The sequence below is a fragment of the Cyclopterus lumpus genome, chromosome 19 (assembly GCF_009769545.1).
Source record: "Cyclopterus lumpus isolate fCycLum1 chromosome 19, fCycLum1.pri, whole genome shotgun sequence".
Taxonomy (NCBI): domain Eukaryota; kingdom Metazoa; phylum Chordata; class Actinopteri; order Perciformes; family Cyclopteridae; genus Cyclopterus; species Cyclopterus lumpus.
The window spans coordinates 2696733-2716261 of NC_046984.1; the positions used below are offsets into that span (position 1 = coordinate 2696733).

At 42.6% G+C, this 19529-nt stretch overlaps 2 protein-coding genes across 2 annotated transcripts in view; one reads left to right on the forward strand and one right to left on the reverse strand.

The window, feature by feature from the left end:
- Positions 1-268: 268 nt before the first annotated feature.
- LOC117749249 (zinc finger protein 260-like) lies at positions 269-6767 on the reverse strand. The gene is made up of 3 exons (XM_034559545.1): positions 6498-6767; positions 3038-3332; positions 269-2545 (listed from the first exon to the last, which is right to left on the reverse strand). Exons 2-3 carry the CDS (start codon positions 3222-3224, stop codon positions 1368-1370), a joined length of 1365 nt encoding a protein of 454 aa, XP_034415436.1. The 5' UTR covers positions 3225-3332; positions 6498-6767; the 3' UTR covers positions 269-1367.
- A 4632-nt stretch (positions 6768-11399) lies between these two features.
- LOC117748436 (rho GTPase-activating protein 23-like) overlaps positions 11400-19529 on the forward strand; it is a 57069-nt gene continuing 48939 nt past the window's right edge. The window contains exon 1 of the mRNA XM_034558190.1: positions 11400-11869. Within this exon, the coding sequence (XP_034414081.1) occupies positions 11861-11869 (9 nt within the window). The 5' untranslated portion in view covers positions 11400-11860. The remainder of the gene's footprint in view (positions 11870-19529) is intronic.

A 19529-nucleotide genomic window follows, 5' to 3' on the forward strand; every position in this document is an offset into this window, starting at 1 on the left:
GTCAAGGTGAGGTAAAGCAACATGTTCTTTATTGTGCAGAGTCTACAAAACAAGGGAAAAAAAAAATCAGGGACTGAAAAAAAACGAACACTCGAGAAATCAGGCTTCAACTCAATTTGAACACGGGGGTATTACAAGGACAATCTGGCAGGGGACAAGGGAAAATCAGGAGAGTGTGTGTGTGTGTGTATGTATGTATACATACACATTATTTATTTATATATATATATATATATATATATATATATATATTTATTTACAGGTGTAGGGCATGAACAATCAGGAAACACAAGGGAGGCAGGGGAGTGGCTGACATTGGTTTCAAAACTGGCCAATTTCCTGTTGGGAGGAGATGTTATTTAGTTTTGCCCTGAAATATTTTTCTCAATTGACTCACATACTTGTTGAACTTCAAAGTCATTCAAGAGAAATGTGAGGGATAAATTAGGGTTAATTCAGTTTAAATTATGTGATTAATGATCTGCATTTAACCCATCCTTAGTTATTAAGGAGCAGTGGCCTGCAGTGAAGTGCCCGGAGCAACAACTTTAGTGTCTTGCTCAAGGACACTTCAACATTCAACTATGGGGAACCGGGTACCTTGTGGTTACGGGACGACCACTCTGAGCTACAGCCGACCACAAAACTAACAGCTAACGGAACTGCTAAACACACTGGTTAGCCAATTGCGGGATGCATTTATTCATACATTTACAGCAGTGGCAGAAGTTTGTCTTGGCCAGAATCATAATCTTGCTCCTTTCTAGTTCCTTATTTATTTATTTCACCGTGCATGACGGGAAGTGACATAAAGCATCACACAGGAAAAAAGGGGGCGAAAATTAGGGTGCCACGTTTCCAACGCTGCCAATCGGAGCTGGAGACGATAAATACCCCCCGACTACTGCAGAGTCATTCGTGGGAATGATTGGTGATTTTTCCTACCGATGACGGAAAATGTGGGTTAGCGGGTGTTTTGCGTTACTGTACAAACCATGGCCGAAACTAAACAAACACGACTCTCCAGTGCACCGTGTGTCGTCGTCATGCGAGACCGTGCTTAGCACCGTCTTACGGTGACACCCTGCCATGGAATGAATGGCACTCTACAGCGGCATGTTTGCCATGGAACGTAGACACGGCTTGCCAGGCAACGGGAGGATGGGAGAGTATTTTACCGATGGACATCGTGGCGAGTTTGTTAAGTGGAACACTTTTGATTTCAATCAAAACTATGTGATCAAAGAATAGGTAAACAAGATTATGATTGGCATTCAAATTCCAGCACTCGAATTGACTTGCTACAAACACGTCTCAAAAAGTATTGAGGTTCGATACCCAGCCTGGAGGACAAAGCTGTGAATTCCTCAAACTCTGTGGCTCTGCATGTGACAGTCAAAGTATGACCTCTTGGTAAAGCTACAGCTGCACTCCTGGCACTGATACGGTTTCTGTCTTTTATGTTTCCTCATGTGAACCACCATGTGGCCTTTCTGCATGAATGATTTGCGACATTCTTGGCACTGGTAAGGTCTCTCTCCTGTGTGTATCCTCGTGTGATTGACCAAGTCTGACTTCTGACAGAAGTTCTTCCCACAGAACTGGCACTGGTACGGGTTGTCCCCTGTGTGGATCCGTACGTGTCTTGTTAAAGTCTTGGTCAAGGAGAAACATTTGGCGCAACAAGGACACTTGAAGGGTTTCTGCGCCGTTCCTGCTTCAAACTGAACGATGGTGGGTTTTCCTGAAGGTCTTCTCGGCAGGATATTTTTCACGTTAAGACGATTGGGCTCGGTCTCCCTTTCCCCCTGTTCACTTGGGTGCACTGAAAGCAGCAACTGGTCAACCGTGGTACCGTCTGACACTCCACCATCAGCTCCAGCTGGCTCGGTTTTAATGTGGTCAACTGGAACTGCAGCTGAGGAGTCTTTATCTATATCGGCAACAGTCTGGATTTGGTATAGACACAGGGGCTGTAGAGACTCCTGATGAAATTCACTGTTATCAAAGGGAGTGATAGTAAGTGGCAATGTCTCTTCCTCCTGTCTGCAGTCTGATCTGAGGAGAATTTCTGCCTCCGCCACGGCGTGTTTTTGTCTGTGAATAAGCAGATTGTCCCTCTCATCAAAGCTTATCTCACAGTCTCGGTACTTGTATGGCTTGGCGCCTTTGTGTGTTCTGGTGTGAAGAATGAATTCAGACTTGCGGCGGAAGCAGCGGTCGCAATACTGGCACCGGTAAAGCGACGAATTGTCCTCCGGATGCTTTTTGATGTGTTGCACCATTGTCTTTTTGGAAGAGAAACCGCTCAAGCAAACGGGACATTCGAACGGTTTCTTCCCCTCTGGGATTTTCAAAAGCGTGTCCAGGTCACACTCCTGCTTCACATCGTCATCTTTGAAATCGACCCGTATCTCCAGGTCTTTTTCACTGGCAGGGGAGGAGTCGTTGATGTCAGGACAGTCCTCAGTTGGCTCCTCCCAGCACACACTGACGTCCACGCTGGCAGCGGGCTGCTGCTGCTTGCTGCACTCCGACGTCACATCTGTGACAAACATTTGGAGAAAGCAAAAGGAGTAAACAACATGTATGTCTCTCTGCTGCTTTTGATCAATCTTTTTTTTTTTTTTTTTTTTTTTTTTAAACCAACGTTTCAAAAGTTTAGTTTGGTGTTAATCTTTTTTTTTTATTTTGCTCCACAAAAAACAATATTGCAGCGTTCCCGTAATAAATAAATCAGCACAGTCCACCCAAATACATTCACCAATTCACCAAATCCCACAAACATTTTTTACGCGAAAATGAAGTAAAATGTCTGACAGATCGATGCATTCAAGTGCAAAAGCACAGACTGGAAAATGGACATCTCTAACCCAAAGCTAGCTTGTGAAAACAATGCTGTTTGCAGACACCAGTGTCCCGCCCACCCCAAGTGAACCGTTGGAAAATACTTCTAGAGCTTAAAATAAGAATGACCTCTATCGTGAACAACGTTGACCCATTGATCCACGTCTCGACTTCCTCCTGATAAACTGACCTTCGCTGTGTGACTTGGTAACGTCCAGCAGTCTGCGGTGGCTGTCCACCACCCACGTCGAACAGGACATTTTGTTTTCATATTCTACAATGGTTCCTTCTACTATCCTGAAGATCTCCTCGGCGGCCGCAGACAAGCGCTGGCTGACGAGGGCTCTGAGCAGCTCCATCTTTGCGGTCCTCAACATGCTGACGCGTTCTCCACAGCAGAGGAGTCGTGGGGCCCTTGGAGCCCCCTCCTTATCGCTCCACCTGAATGTTCTGCATCTTCAGATCCCACCTTAATCTGCCCATGTCTACAAACAGACAAGACAACAGAATCGGTAAGCATTCAATACTTGTGAATCAGAAATGAAGGTTAAGGCATTAAGTAAGCAGAGGGCTACTTGGATTAGGCATGACTTATATTATAAAACGCAAACTTTTACATGATAAATCGCTTTTTTTTCTTGGTACATTGACAAATTTGGTGGCAAATGTACTTAAATCAAATGTAATCTTGCGGTAAGGGTGCAGGCCACATACGATGTACCGACAACGGCATTGTAATATAATAATGTTCCGGATAATCAGAGCATTTCATTGAAAGCTGTACATGTATAGTTAGTTAAATGTGTAAACGTGTCATGCAACTCAGCAGGCTACAAAAATGATCGCACGACTTTCTCATATGATAAGTGCACATATGCAATATCGGTCATACATTTTTAACAAATTTGCATATGTATTGTCTTTTCAGATGCCTTTGTCCTTTACGTCAAACCGCACCACAGTCTTCAAGGTATGATCATGTTAAGCAATTTGTGTGTTAAGTATGTAGTGACAGGGATTAGACCTCTAAAAATGGATAAAAGACAAGTGAGGAAGCGAGCTGTAAAAAGAATCCGAGCCATGATGGCATCTTTTCAGATGTCAGGTGTCACCCCCCAAGAAATAACTGATTATGAGCATTTTAAGTGGTGTGCGGTCGTGTATCATTAATAGTGACGAATAGTAAAGACAAACATTGGAGGGAGACCCTCTGTTGTAGGCGGTCTCAGGTCAGTTCAGTTTGCACCCGAGTTGGATTGATTGCACTCAGATCAGCCCTAACAAACTTTACTAGAGTTATTTTTACCAAACCAAATAAGTTGTGAACGTATCCTCGACGTTTTGCTCTTGGTTGAGCGAGGCCTTTCACGAAGCAAAAATAAGTAAAAAAGGTTATGAATCCAAACTGTGGTTAAAATGTTTACGATACACTTAACTCTTATTAACTCCGATTTATCTCTGCCCTGTTTACATAAGATGTCCAGTTCCCTCAGAAACAAGGACATTCATTCACCTGAAGGCCACGAACAAGGTCACCAAGTTGGAGACACCTGCAAGAGGTGTTGACCGTAAGAGACCTGGCTGCAAAGTGTTCTATTCAATTCAGTGCGAGTTACATTTTCTCCGTTTCAACATCATTTATTGGATTTTCTTTCTTCTCATGAACATGTCTTTTTGTTCATTAAGTCACTGAGCACTGGTGATATTGAAGTAGAAGTGATAAACATAAGCTAACTATCAGTAAAAATAAAAAGACTAAATATAATGCTTATTTACTTTCTTGCTGAAGGTCAGATGTTCTGATCGACTCTACTCATGTATGCACTGTAAATATGGAGATGGCAGCCAGCAATTTAGCTTAGCTCAATAAATTGTCATACACACAAACCGCCATGAAACCACAACTTTTTGGGCCAAAAAGCAATTATGTGAATTTGCCAAAATGTACAATATACAGTAGATTCCCATCAAAAAGCCTGTTCCATCCTGGAGACCTCAGGCCCTATTTAAAAACTACAACCTGTAGATCAATTATGTATTTATGTTTTAGTGTTTCTCCTATATGTAATCAGTAGTGGTGGTACGGCGCTATTTAAAAAAAAAAATTTTTAAAAAAAACATTTGTTTGGGAGGAGACAGCTCTGTCTCATCTTTTTTAAAACTAACATATTAATTTGCACTACGGATGCTTCCTATGCAGGTCAATTCACACACCTGTGTGTAAAGAATGTACAAACATTGTACACACATTGTACACTTTTGAAGGGTCATAAAAAGATTAGGTGTGAATATAACCTAAATCCCTAAAAGTTGTATGTCATGTTTGACGTTTGTCCTATTTTACAGATTTCTTTTAAATGCTGACTAAGGAGGAGATTATTCTCGAGCAGCAAACACACATTCTACAGATTCTACGTGCAAGAAAACAAGATGCGTCTCAATTTAAAATAGATGAGGGTCTCCTGCCAGTAAAAGGCGCAGCGAGTGAGTGAGTGGTCAGGGGTAAGTGAGTGTATTCTTCCTGACACTTATACATACTTGTTTCATACTTTAGATAAACCACCTCAGCCTGATTGGCGGAAGTGATGTCAAGGAGTTTGGCGTCTCAAACACCCTTGCAATGGAAGCCAATTGGAGAGGAGTAAATGGGAAAACAGCCATGGCTTCCCTACAACTGAGGGCAGCTGTAATCTGTAAATGCTCCTCATAGTTCAGATAAGATTTCACCTCATTTTGTTTGTCTCTACCAACAGAAACTTGAATATCTTTTTGAAACTTTTTTCCACATCAGCTGCCGTAAGGAAGAACCCACTGACATCGAGGGCTTCTGAATGCGAGGTCGAAATGGTTACAGCTGGCAGGGGATAGAGAAGGGCAGAAGACAGACAGCACTCATTGATTAATGTAACAAAAGATTACAAATTTGAATGTGTTCAATACATTGCTTTACAAATACTGTAACATTTTAATTAAAGCTGAGTTAAACATAAATAATAACAACATATTTGTGTACCGATCAGGGGTAATTTTGCACTATCCTCTGTTCCTCAATGAGCTTTTTCTTTTTCTTTAGTCTGTCTTTGTGAAAAGCTGAAATAGGATACTGTGTATTTTGGTATTTCCTTTATAATTTAAAACACATGGCAATTTTTTAGCTTTTAAATGATATATTATTATTAGATTAATATTATTAATTTACAGAAGAAAAAAAATAAATAATCACATTTCAGCTTTTCAGACACATGATGAAAGAAATAGAAAAATACCCTGTGGAACAGAGGTGGGGGGGATTTTAGGTCTCCATGGCAACCAACCCATCACGCAGTACAGAGGCCAGGTCTGGGCCAGCAGCACATTCGTCATCTGATATCAGTATTTGCTCCAGAGCTGGGCAAAGCTTAGAGTGTTGTAGTGGGCCAGAACTGGGCCACAGCTATATTTACATATTTACAATATGTTTAAACGCATCTGACAGTCATGCTGTATATTGGCCCGTTTAGGGCCGACGACCCGGTGTGTACTGAAACGCAATCAATGGGCCGAACAGAACATGAACATCAGAACATCAGAACACCAGAACACCAGAACATGAACACCAGAACATGAACCTGGGACGCATGTCTCCATAGTTGCGGGCCTGCGGGGCTTACCATGCTCACGGTGTCGCTCTTCTTCTCATCGCCCACCGACGCGCAGCTGGCTCTCCCCGTGGAAAGCTAACTAGCTCTCCGAGCTACCGGTTCGCTGAGCTACCGGCACCGCTAACCGGAGAACAACAGCCAGTTCATTAAAGTGCGGCTGGTTTGCAAAGCATTACAAACTCTCCGGCTCACGAGCCAGCCCGACGCTGTGCGGTGTCCAAGGTGAAGTGGACTTCTTACGATGCTAACAACATAGCGTTAGCCTGCACGGGCTTTGTCTTCTTCCTCGGTGGCCGTCGTTCATTGGAGCAGTAACGTGACGTCACCGCCACCTGCTGCTAGACGCCGGTATCAGCCGACGCCGCACGTTTAACCCTCCTGTCGTGTTCGTTTCTCCCCCTTTATTTTAAAACATTAATCATCAACAATTGTAGTAGTGGTTTACACTAATAACTGCTGTGAATATACAAAGAATAGACCCTGAAAATGTATGAACACATCAGAACGCAAGAACATGAACATCAGAACACCAGAACATGAACACCAGAACATGAACATCAGAACATGAACATCAGAACATGAACACCAGAACATGAACACCAGAACATCAGAACATGAACACCAGAACATGAACATGAGAACATGAACACCAGAACACCAGAACATGAACATCAGAACATCAGAACACAAGAACATGAACACCAGAACATCAGAACACCAGAACACCAGAACATGAACACCAGAACATCAGAACACAAGAACATGAACATTAGAACATGAACACCAGAACATCAGAACACCAGAACATGAACACCAGAACATGAACATGAGAACATCAGAACACCAGAACACCAGAACATGAACACCAGAACATGAACATGAGAACATCAGAACACCAGAACACCAGAACATGAACACCAGCACATGAACATCAGAACACCAGAACATGAACACCAGAACATCAGAACACCAGAACATGAACACCAGAACATGAACATCAGAACACCAGAACATGAACACCAGAACATCAGAACACAAGAACATGAACATTAGAACAGCAGAACATCAGAACACCAGAACACCAGAACATGAACATCAGAACACCAGAACATCAACACCAGAACATGAACATCAGAACACCAGGTCACCAGAACATGAACATCAGAACACCAGAACACCAGAACATGAACATCAGAACACCAGAACATCAACACCAGAACATCAGAACACCAGAACATGAACACCAGAACACCAGAACATGAACATCAGAACATCAGAACACCAGAACATGAAAACCAGAACATCAGAACACAAGAACATGAACACCAGAACAGCAGAACATCAGAACACCAGAACACCAGAACACCAGAACATGAACATCAGAACACCAGAACACCAGAACATGAACATCAAAACACCAGAACATCAACACCAGAAGACCAGAACATGAACATCAAAACACCAGAACATGAACATCAGAACACCAGAATATGAACATCAAAACACCAGAACATGAACACCAGAAGACCAGAACATGAACATCAAAACACCAGAACATGAACATCAGAACACCAGAACATGAACATCAGAACACCAGAACATGAACACCAGAACATGAACATCAGAACACCAGAACATGTACACCAGAACATGAACATCAAAACACCAGAACATGAACACATCAGAACACAGCTTCAATAACAAAATTAAATGTTTGAATAAATCGGTGTAATATAACCTCTTCTTGCATTCCTCTGATTTAATTAATGTATTTGTATGTGCCATCTTTAAACCTTAATGTTAATGTAGAGTAAATGTAATTTATCGGGCTGAACACACATGAGCTGTCCTCTTTGTTTACCTTTTTTTCACATCCCCATGCTTTCACTGGTAACGTCACATTGCTATGAATTGTGGGTAATTCCCTTGTGCAAAGTATGCTTGGTGTTCAGCCCGATAAATTACATTTACACAACAACATTAAGGATTAAAGATGGAACGTAAAAACACTTCATATTAATTCATCAAACATTTTGTTCTGTTATTGAACCAAAACGAGAAAATAGATGATTTGAATTGACGTCTCATCTTGTGCGGAAAGAGCCTCGAAGACGTTCAAATCAGGGCCACTGGGACTGGGCCAAACAGTCTGACAGTGGGACAGCCCCTAAACCTTCGAGTCTGTGAGGGGGAGATTGGGATTGGGTCATAGAGTCAATGTGCACTCAAATACATGTTCCTCTATTGTACACCAGGTGGCGACGTTGAGCCTCCGTAGGTTCTGTCTCTGCGTTCTAACACAATACAATAACACATTACATGTATTTTAGCTGATGCTATTATCCAAAGCGACTTACAATCATGTTACATTCATACACTGTAGAACAGCTACAGGGAACAATTCAGGGTTAAGTGTCTTGCTCAAGGACACATCGACTAGGGCGGGGATTGAACCACCAACCCCTGGTTGTAATAACAATTCACTGGGGAACTGACAGGTTGTTTAAATACACTCCGATTTCACAGAATAAAGCCAGTGGTTACGGCTGTGTTCAGGGCTATAATGTTCAATAGCAACAATGAGTAGAAGAAAATAGCAGGAAAATAACCAGTAGAAACGCCATGAATTAAATATGACTGGTGGATGTGTGTCTTCCCGCCCATGTGCCTGTGGGCACGAAGCTACTGTGAACAGGAGAAATAAGAGTGAATGTTGAAGTAGAGAACAGAGGGCCGATGTGGAAGGCCAGCCTGCCCGTTCTTGTTGTTGTGGGGTGGGAGTTTCCAGCCACACAGCCTAAAGGAAGCACCACAGGATGTCCTTTTCCTCATTCCTCATTCCTCAAGGATAGAATGACTCGATGTTACTGTTTCTATGAGTATTTCTATTTAACAACAACAATGTTCAAATGCGTCAATATTCAGTCAATATTTCAGGTCAAATACCCTGCCTATATATTTGATTGATTGCTTAGTTACTGCACAACTGCACTTCAATACTGTAATAGTAATACAATGTATTACATAATAAATAAAAAGCCTTCAAACTGAATTCTGTAACACAATGTGCTCGGCTATGATTAGGCTCAGCAGTATCCCTATTAGTGGTGTATTCTTGATTTTAGTTTACAGCATGGTTGCTCCATGGTGTAGAGACTGAGAATTTATATTGTGGAGCCGAAACAGTCAAATTTAACTGGGCCAAAACCCACTCCAAAAACTCTTACAGGATACTTCCAGTGTGTTACAACTTAAAGTCGCTGTACTTCAACTCTCAAACAAAATTATAGTGCAAAAATGCTACAAAAACTCTTGTGTATACTTTTCCCACCGGAAGAAAATGCACCTCTGAGATGAGATTGTACAATTCTGTGTCTTCAGCTGGCCCAACGCTCTGATTTCATTTTCATACAAAGGAGAAAGACAGTTTGGGTTCTCCAAATCCCGGTGAGGCAACAAGAGGATGATGTGTTTCCCTGTCCGTCGTCGGAAAAGAAGACTCTTTCCTGCTCTTGTCATTGGCAGCTTCCTGTCCTGTGGACGATGACACATGGGCGAGCCGTGAAGCGTCTACGGAAGGCCACGGCCAGCTGCCCGAAACTAAACGTTGCAGCCGGAGAATGTGGGCCGGACTTCATTCTCTGCTCAGGTAGACATCACTCCGCTGTATCACGAAAAGGAAGTCAATCAGACCGGGTATAAACAAAGCCCCGGATTAGCCAGACCTATTTGGATGAGGGAGCTGAAAAGTAAAACTATAACCAAACTGCCCAGTGTAAACGCCAATCCCAGTTTAGAGAACCACTTCCTGCCACTTCCTGCTTCTTCTTCATATGTTGTCATGTGTGCATACAGTTCTCCAGTGTAATGGGAAATGACTACCACCTTTTAACAAAGTGGATTAGATAATCTGGATAAAGTGTGGGTTTGTTGACACCTTGTGATTGACTGCTTGTGTTTTCTTTGTTGTAGTGGTGTTGCGCAAGCCCATGCAGTGTTTAGGCAATCAAAACTACTCGGTTAGGCTTTAGGAAAATATTCTGGTTTGAGTTCAAGTTACTTCGGAGGTGGTGTTACTGAAGTACTGGAGTTACGGAACAAATTAGTCGGCTTTGACTTCTGATTTGACACAGGACACAGACAGCGGCCTCCTGGGTGAAAGTCCTGTGTTTCTGAAACCAACCACCAACCCTGACCTCCTTCCAAGGTGGACTCTGTCGCTCATTATGGTTGCGTCCACCAGTCCTGGGCTCACGACTGACGGATTGCTTGCTTTATTGGTTTATATTCGAGTTATACAGCATTAATTTTTTGTACGTGTGAGAACACCTTGTGAGAACAGAACTGCGCTGTTATAATCGGTCGAAATGGTGTCAAAAAAAAAGAAAACGCGACAAAATAAGATGATGATACATTATCTGGGTGTTTAGCATCTATTTGCTAACTTTCTCCTGCCTCTCTACGGTGTCGTGCCGGGCCGTGGAGGTTTTCTCACGGAAACACGTTACACATTAGATAAGTTGCCGTAACAAAATAATTGTGATTTGTGCTTTTTTTTAAAATGTATTATTTTATATTTATCGCGGTGGGTTGGACGTCGACGTGGACGGATAGAAGAGCAGTGACAGAGTGTGCCTGCTCCACTGCCAGTCGGTCATCAATGGAAGTATATGAAGCTCACAGTGAAGCACTCTGAAGGAATGAGTGCGACAGCTGCTGGGGGAATCCTACTACACTATCAGGTCACATGGTGCTCACATACACACTCTATCCCTCTGATCCCTCCACCCCTCCCCTCCACTCTGTCTCTCACTAATGCTGTGTACAGTGAGGGAGGGGGGAAGCAGGAGGGTTTCAGAAGAACGAGGAGGAGGGGGGGGAGCAGCTGAGAGAGAGAGAGAGAGAGACCAAGCCAAGGGAGGAGGAAAAAGGAGAGGCAGTGTGTGGTGAGAACCACAGATTACAACCAGCCCGATACAGGAGCAGGCAAGACAGCAGCAGCGTGGAGGACAGAAATAAAAGGATAAAAGCTCCGCTGACCTTCTTCCTCTCCTTCCGTGTCAGGAGAAAGAGGAAGAGTGAGAAGAAGGGGGGGACGGAAAGGAAAGAAGAGGAGCGCTGCGTTTGTCCCAGAAGAGGAGGAGTAGGAGGAGGAGGAGGTGATGTGTGTGCAGCGTGTTGGTTTTTTAACAAACCAGTGACACAAGAGAGAGAGTGTGTGTGTGTGTGTGTGAAGTGAACTCCCCACACACACTCCCCCCCCCTTCCTCCCTTCATCATCAAAACCCCAACGTCATCATACTAAGAACCTAACCTGAGGTTACGCAAGCCATGCTGAGGACCCAGAGCCAGCCGAAGTCCTGCTGAACACCATGGCCCAGGTGAGGACACACACACACACACACACACACACACGCACGCACGCACGCACACACACACACAGTTTATCCAAAGCATGCACGCTGCTGCACACACATTTGAACGCACAAGCAAACTTAAGTTTAAGCAGTAAATAAAAATAGCATACTTGCATACTTTGAGGTTTTTTATCAACACAAAACAAGCCCTGTCTCTCTCTCTCTCTCTCTCTCTCTCTCCTGCTGTCTGTCACACTACCAAGAAGTGCAGAGGTGTTATCCAAGAGAGAGAGAAGTCTCCTGAGTTGCTTTGCTTTGACGGTAATTGTTGTTGCATCACCAAAAAAGGAGCTTGGTTAAATGTCTGTGTGACAACTCTTTCTCTTGAGAAGAAGTACAATGACACTGCAGCTATTGTGCAGATGTTTACATTTCTTAAAATCGGACGTGATAATAGTTTGGACTTATTTGTGTACACCGTGTCTAAACCTTTAGCCTTACTTTTTGTTTATTTATTTTAAAGCGCCGGCTATCGTGACAGCAGGCTTTCCTGTACAGGTTCAGCTGTGGCGATAGCCGGGCATCAGCTTTCGGTTGCTTTTGTGTGATGTGAAACTAGAAGGGCTCCTATGCTTTAGGAAGACAAGGAGAGTTTACTCTTTATACATGTTTTTATCATTTTGGTTGCGTGAAGTCGGAAGCCTTCTCTTTGCAGTTTGTTTGTAGTCCGACTAGGTTATTGATCCATCACGTTTCAACGGGCTTCAGTTGCCAAAATCCATCGCCACCTATCTTCTGACCGCGATTAACCTAAAAACTAGCTGCTGAAGTGGCTACCTGTAAACAAGCGGATGGCAGACTACACCTCCGTCAGGCCGACAGCCAACGGTTTCCTAGATTGGGCCACCAGCATCAACGTCTTGTTGGGGGGGGGGGGGGGGTCCTGTGTCAATCGGGGGTCCGCTGTCAGCCCTGTGTCAATGGACCTACAGTTTTTCCTCTCAGCAACTGGAAATTGTTTCAAATTTTTTGTATTATTTGGCAGCATTTTCAGCACTCACATTAACAGTTTGCGTCGCACACTGCAGACAGGCTTTGTCCCCTTCCAGTGACCACACCGGATACAAGCATTGCATTCAAACCAATCCACGGTGTCCCGGTTGGTGGAAATGGAACACTTTGTTGCTGTATTTGTATTCACCCAAAAAGTTTTTTGTAATTTTCTGTGTCTTTCGGTGGAGGAGCTGCAACAACAACAACAAGAACAACAGTGAAATGAAGTGGGGAGTATTTCTGGGCTCGTCTCTGCGAGGGAAAGGGACATCTCTCTGAGAGAAAGGAAGGTTGTGTATTTTTAGCCAATCGGCTCATTCTGTCTGTGGAGACCTGAGAGACAGAGGGCGTGTGTCGTCTTTCTGTCGACGGAGACAGACAGTAAGAGAACCAAAGCTTGGCCGGTCTGTGAGGTCTTTATGCTCAGTGGAAATAGAGGATGGTGTCTCCTCCGAGACTGAGCGGGCATTGAGTGTGTTAGGGCGGGGAAGAAAAGAAGAAAAAAAGTCCTTCTTCCTCGCGGGATAATGGAGAAACTATGTGGTGTGAAAGGTGCATTGTGTTTTTTGTAGGTTGCGTGTTTGTGTGTGTGGAAACGTCAGGATATCCTGCTCTTGCTCTCGCCGACAGACTAACACATTTACTGGAACAAGTAGGAGACGGGTTCAAACTTCCCAACAACGTCTGAAACAAACCCGGATCGTCTTATAGGACGGGACTCATATAGCACACTGATAGACTTTTATGACAATATGACTCCTGTGATGCACTTTGGGCTGATTAAATATGTATTACTTAAAAGCTATCGGGAGACTTTAACTTGAACTGGACTTTTAATGACGTGTGTTGATCTGATTCCGTCTAAATACACAAAGACGAAATGTCATTACTATTAATAACACAAGGAGAAGTTGTATTACGAGTAGTTTGGACTTTTTTTTTTTGGAAGGTACAGTAATAAGCTTCCTTTCCCAAGAGTGAGATGGGAAAATCAATATCTCTCTCATGTCCGTGTGCTAAGTGTGTTTACAGGGTGGATGGAGTACTGATACTTTTCAGTCAGGAAAGACACAAGTTAGCATGAATGCAGAGGTGGCGGAGCAAAGCGGCATGGACTGATCGGAATATTCTTCAGATCATCGTTGGATGAAAACCCGGCGAAATCGTTGGATAATAGTGGAGAGGCGGAGCCTCGGTGTGATGACAAAACAGGCTGACAGTTGCTGATCCAGTGTCACGAGCAAGAGAGTCCATACAGGGTGGGCGAGAGCAGAGGGGACCGGTCAGGCGACCGCAGGACTTTCACCAAGGCGACCGCTGTCAATGTTGAGTTATTTTCACTTATTTTTGTTACGTAACTTATGCGGGTTACGTAACCGACACCCATTACGTAACAGGCCTTCTTATTTTAGGTGACAAAAACACAATAATACAATAATCTTATTGTGAACGCGATACCACAACCTTTTCCTGAACCTAACCAAGTGCTTTTATTGTGTACATACACCTAAAAAGCGAGTGAACCTACATTGGAAGTTTATTTTTAAAAGAGACTATATGTATCGAGCGGAAACTGTATGTTTTTCTGTGAACATAGAAGTTTAACGTGGAGCGTCATAATTGAGAAAGTGTTGTTGGTTCTGAAGACTTCTAGTCTGTAAATGAAAGAACTGTGTCCTGCCTCCAGCTCTGTGCACACTGTACACACAGGCCGCGATATCCATCTGTTAATCTCATCCTGGGAAAGGAAGTGTATTCATTTCAAATCTTCATGTTCACAATACTAAGTGCATCACTTAATTCAATGTTTATTATTGTTCAGTATAGTTCCATCCTGTCCTTTTTACACATACTTTCTAGGTTTCTAGGTTGTATTTTCATATATATATTTAAGTATGGAAGCCCATTTCCTCCAATATTAAGTCATTATACAAATATTTTCTCAAAATAAAGACTCCAAATGTCCGTATTAAAGTCAGTCAGTTCTTTAATAACTGAATGTAGCGTATTGTTACATACAATCTATTAATGTTTATACTTTATGTTAACAAAAATAAATATCAGACGATACATCGTAGATCAAACATTCATTTAGCTCTCAATTCAGTCAAGAATTTAGGCACCATCATAACTCCCAAAATCAATCGAATCAATGAATCAAAGATGGAAAATTCCCATTCACAGTTTCAATGTAAGTATTAATCATAAAGGCAACATCCATCCAAAAACATCAGTATCGGTCTTCAGAAGCTCAAACGGGTGAACTGTTGGGTGAACTCTGGCCCCGCTGAAAAAGAAACATGCAACTGTAGATAAAGGTTTAAAAATATACTTCCTGTGAAACAGCGGAAAGGGCTTTGTGAGGTTTGGTCAACGTATACACGCTTTACTGAGCGAGTCACTGAAGTGGCTCAGGCTGAGCTGACGTGTCCTCTCCACTGAGGCTGCCTCCAGGCCTCTCCTGGGACTTGGCCTTTATATCTTCTCACAAGTACTCTGCTCTGGCCACTTGTGCTCTAATGGCCAGTGTGTGTCCTTGCATGTGGATTTCACTCAGAGATGGGCAGAACATCAAGGGACATAAAAGCAACCAACAACGTGTCTGGACTGGTTATTTCGTACAGATAGTAAAGTTGAATTCAAATTACTCCCAGGACTGATACTGCGATCCCTACCACTGAACAACCAAATAAAGAAGGTAATCATGTGAGAGTTTTCCTTACTTTTCACCCCAAAACCATAACAAATGTATACGTACAATTGTATTCATAAAGTACGTTGAAAAACTAAATTGCAAAGTGATTCACAGGATACATAATTATACATATGGAGCCATATAGCAAAAGGACACAGATATAAATACAGAAGTCTGTAGAAACGAGCCATTTACTAAATATCTCAAAATAACCACGACAAAAAGAGTGTGAGTACTTTCTGATCTGCTACCACAATGGTTAAGGTTACATTGAGGCAACCAGATCTGCTTAGTTAAGATTAGAGAAAGATTGGGTCGTGGTTAAAATGCACCGTCATTGAGCAAAGGGCCTGCACGCCTATTCCGTGTCTTCACAGATGGCACAGTGAAAGCAGATTGTCTCCACAGGAATATGGCAGAAATACGTGAAATAACCGCGACATCTTGACAGCACATTGCGTGGCGGCGGCACATGACGGCTAAATGTACTTGTCGCCACCACAGGAACACTTAGGGTTTAGGCAACAGGACTACTTGGTTAGGTTTAGGAAAAAGGTCAATTGAAACAAAACAACATTTAAAAAAACTACTTGGTTATGTACTGTAAAACATCATGCTATGGCTTTAAATAAGTATGTTTGTCACAATTTAAAAGTTACAGACGTAAATTGAATTAAAGAAAAGTTGACTTTTTGTTTCACACGAGACACAGACAGCGGTCTCCTACTTGAAAGTCCTGTTTGTTTTGATGCAAGCATCCCCCGACCTCCTCCCAACTCAGATTTTTTATGGGCTATGATGGGCAGTTTTGTTGTACGGTAACATCATTTTTAGGAGACTAAAGTGCTGATTGGGCATTTTTTGTCTGACGTTAGCATTTTCCCTACGCCTCTATCGTTAGCATTTTGTTTACTTATGGATTAATAATGTGCTTTCATTTCCTGCGGGCACTCTCGGTTAAAATGTGGTACATTTGCATAAGATGTAAGCTTTCTCAACCCTCCCACATCTCGTCACTGAGTCTTGGTGTACGGGGCCAGCATGTACAATGAGGTTCAATTCAGGATGATTGGTCTCCTATTGCTTCTCCAACTTTTAGATCCATAGATGTGAGAGGTTAGGACAACATAAATGTAAAAATGGACGAACAAGCAGTGCTTTTTCTCGTTCATAAAGCCAACGACAGCAGTTGGCTTTATGACAGCAGTTTAGGGGAGGAAAAGGGTTGTCATTGTGTTGTTACACTTGCAAATATAGAGGTCAAGGTCAGTGGTTTTTTTCTGAGAGTAGAAATAAGCTTTGAGGATATACACACATTTTCAACAACACGTGTATTTTTAAAGATGCTCAACACACTCTTACATACAGTATTCATACAACGGTATCCTGCTTCGTCGTTGTTAAATGTTATTGAGTTCAAACCACAAAGGCACAAACGAACTCCAGAGTCATGATGAAGTGAGAACACAAAAGCGTTGCGGGCTATTTCTTGCATCCGGGCCTGTAATCGACATCCCAGCGCCGGACCCGACTGTTATCAGCACTCAGCAGAGGAGAAGGGAGGAGGGAGGTTACGAGGGAGGGATGGAAGGAGGGGGCGGGGAGGAGACAAAAGAGAGACGAGCGGGAGGTGAGAGTGACAAATTATACTGACAATTCACCCATTGCAGCATGCGTGTCTCTCATGTTGTCATGTCTCAGACAGATCTGTTTGATCCCATTTTATGATGATTTGATTTATTCTTGGTGGACAATAGTCCTTATAGGCAGCCCCGTATTTGGATTCCACTGTAGTAATAAAAAAAAGTGCTGACAGCTACTTTCCGATGTACTTGTAGTCTACTTTATATTTGTAAACCATGTTAAGGCGAGGCTCTTCGTATGGTTTATGTCAGTCATTGCACAACTTTGCAATCACTTTAGCGATCCTCTGACTTTTCATCCAGCCCATAATCGGATTGGAATTTTATATTTGATCAATACTTTGGTGGACCTGCAAATCCCATCAGCCTCAGCTGTACTGGGTTAAGTGCTACTTAGCAAATGTTAGCATGCTAACACGCTAAACTGAGAAGGTGACCTGTACACATGATAGTAAACATCAGCACGTTAGCGTTGCCATTGTAAGCAACGTTAGCACTGAGCTTAAATTCCACTTGTTTGTTCTTGGGCGCTCTGGTTCCCTGGTAAAGCCAACGGGATTGTTCCATTACATTTTGGATTATTGCTGAAAATAGGCTCTGGGGCAAACACAAGTTTATGATATCTTTGAGATGTATTCATCAAGATAACCTGTAAAGGCGGACATGTTCAGTGTTCAGTGTGAGTCTCATTGAGCCACTTGTTAGTGACCACCGTACGACGATAAAAAGCTTCAAAATTCAGGAGTGGGCAATTTATTGCATTTGCCGTTGAACTACATGTCTCTCTTAAGCTTGGGTTAAACGCAGAACTTATTTCAGGCATCTGACCAAAAACCGACGTGATCTCACAGAAAAACGTGTCCTCTTTCGTAAACACTTTACGTGCCAGAAAAAAAAGATCATGGTTTGGGTTAAAATAGTTTATGCAATTCAGATTGAGTCATTGTTGACTTTTGTATCCATAACTTACGTCGGCGGGATCCTTCCATTGAAGCTTCACTGAACCAGCGCCATTCATCCCTACAGTCCCGACACAAGCACACATTTGCAGCTGCAATGCTATGCGAGACACCGCCAGTCACTTTCATTTTTAAAAATAGTATGCTCGGATTTATAAAGCTCAGCTGCTTTGAATTTCTTTGCTGCTCGACTGCAGGCCATTCTTTCTAATTAGAAGGGCCTGGTTTGCCCTCGGTCTTCTCTGATGATGTGTGCAAGAGGTCTCATTTGGGACGTTTCAATAGCCCTTTTTGCATTGGAGCCTATAGAGAAACTTAAATGACTGAATGAAACAGCAGTTCTGATGGCAGTATTTCATTATCCCTGCAAATTGAGGATGATGAAACGTATAAGATAATTAGGAAGACATTGAGACGAGTCCTGATATAATGGGAATTATATGACATTTTGATATAATTACATATAATACAATTTCAAGATATTTTATTCCAGCACAACTTGGCTATCGGCAGCTTTAATGCAAAGACTTTTCTTTTCTCTTTGGTGTTTGTGTGTGTATGTGCGTGTGTGTGTGTGCGTGTGCCAGTGTGTGTGTGCCACCTCCTGGAATTGGAATTATGTTGTGTGTGTAACTGCAGTTATGTCCCCGGTCTCCTTCAATGATCACTGATAGCAAAAGAGGGAAAGCCCATGGTACACGCACGCACACACACAAACACACACACACACTCACACGCACACGCACACACACACACACACACCCATGCACGCACACACACGCACGCACGCGCACACACACACACACACACACACACACACACACACACACACACAGTCCGTGTTTTAGCAGCTGCTCTTCATTGTTTGCCCATGAATTCATGCATTTAGACACACTCCTCCAAACAATAGAATGAAATCTGTGCCGCTGATTTAATGAGTGAGGAATGCGGTGCTGAGAAGATTACATTTTTCATCTGCCTCTCTTTGAAGTTTCCTTGTAAATTATACTTTTCTTCGTTTTTTGCAACAATGAATGAAAAACACATCATGCAAGATATTATATAATTTTGGGGAAATGGATATTAATGCAACATCATATAACTTTTGACATGAGAACTAACACAAGCTTATCCTTAGAAATATTAAGTTGCTTTTAAAGAGATGTTTAATATCTCAAAGCGCAGTTGCTCAAATGCGCTCAGAGTTGTAGCTGCCTAATTTGATTTGATTGGAGGCTCTCAGTTTAGATAGATATTGTTCATCAACATCTGTAACAGAACAATGTGTTAATCGTCATTGACTGCTGACTCCTCGTTCTTCTTACGCGAGAGAC

What these genes read in the sequence shown, in the direction of transcription:
- LOC117749249 (XM_034559545.1), bottom strand. Translation starts at nt 3,224, where the DNA reads ATGTTGAGGACCGCAAAGATGGAGCTGCTCAGAGCCCTCGTCAGCCAG. An exon ending in TACCAAGTCACACAGCGAAG is followed by an intron (nt 2,546 to 3,037) that starts GTCAGTTTATCA and finishes TGTTTGTCACAG; the next exon opens with ATGTGACGTCGGAGTGCAGC.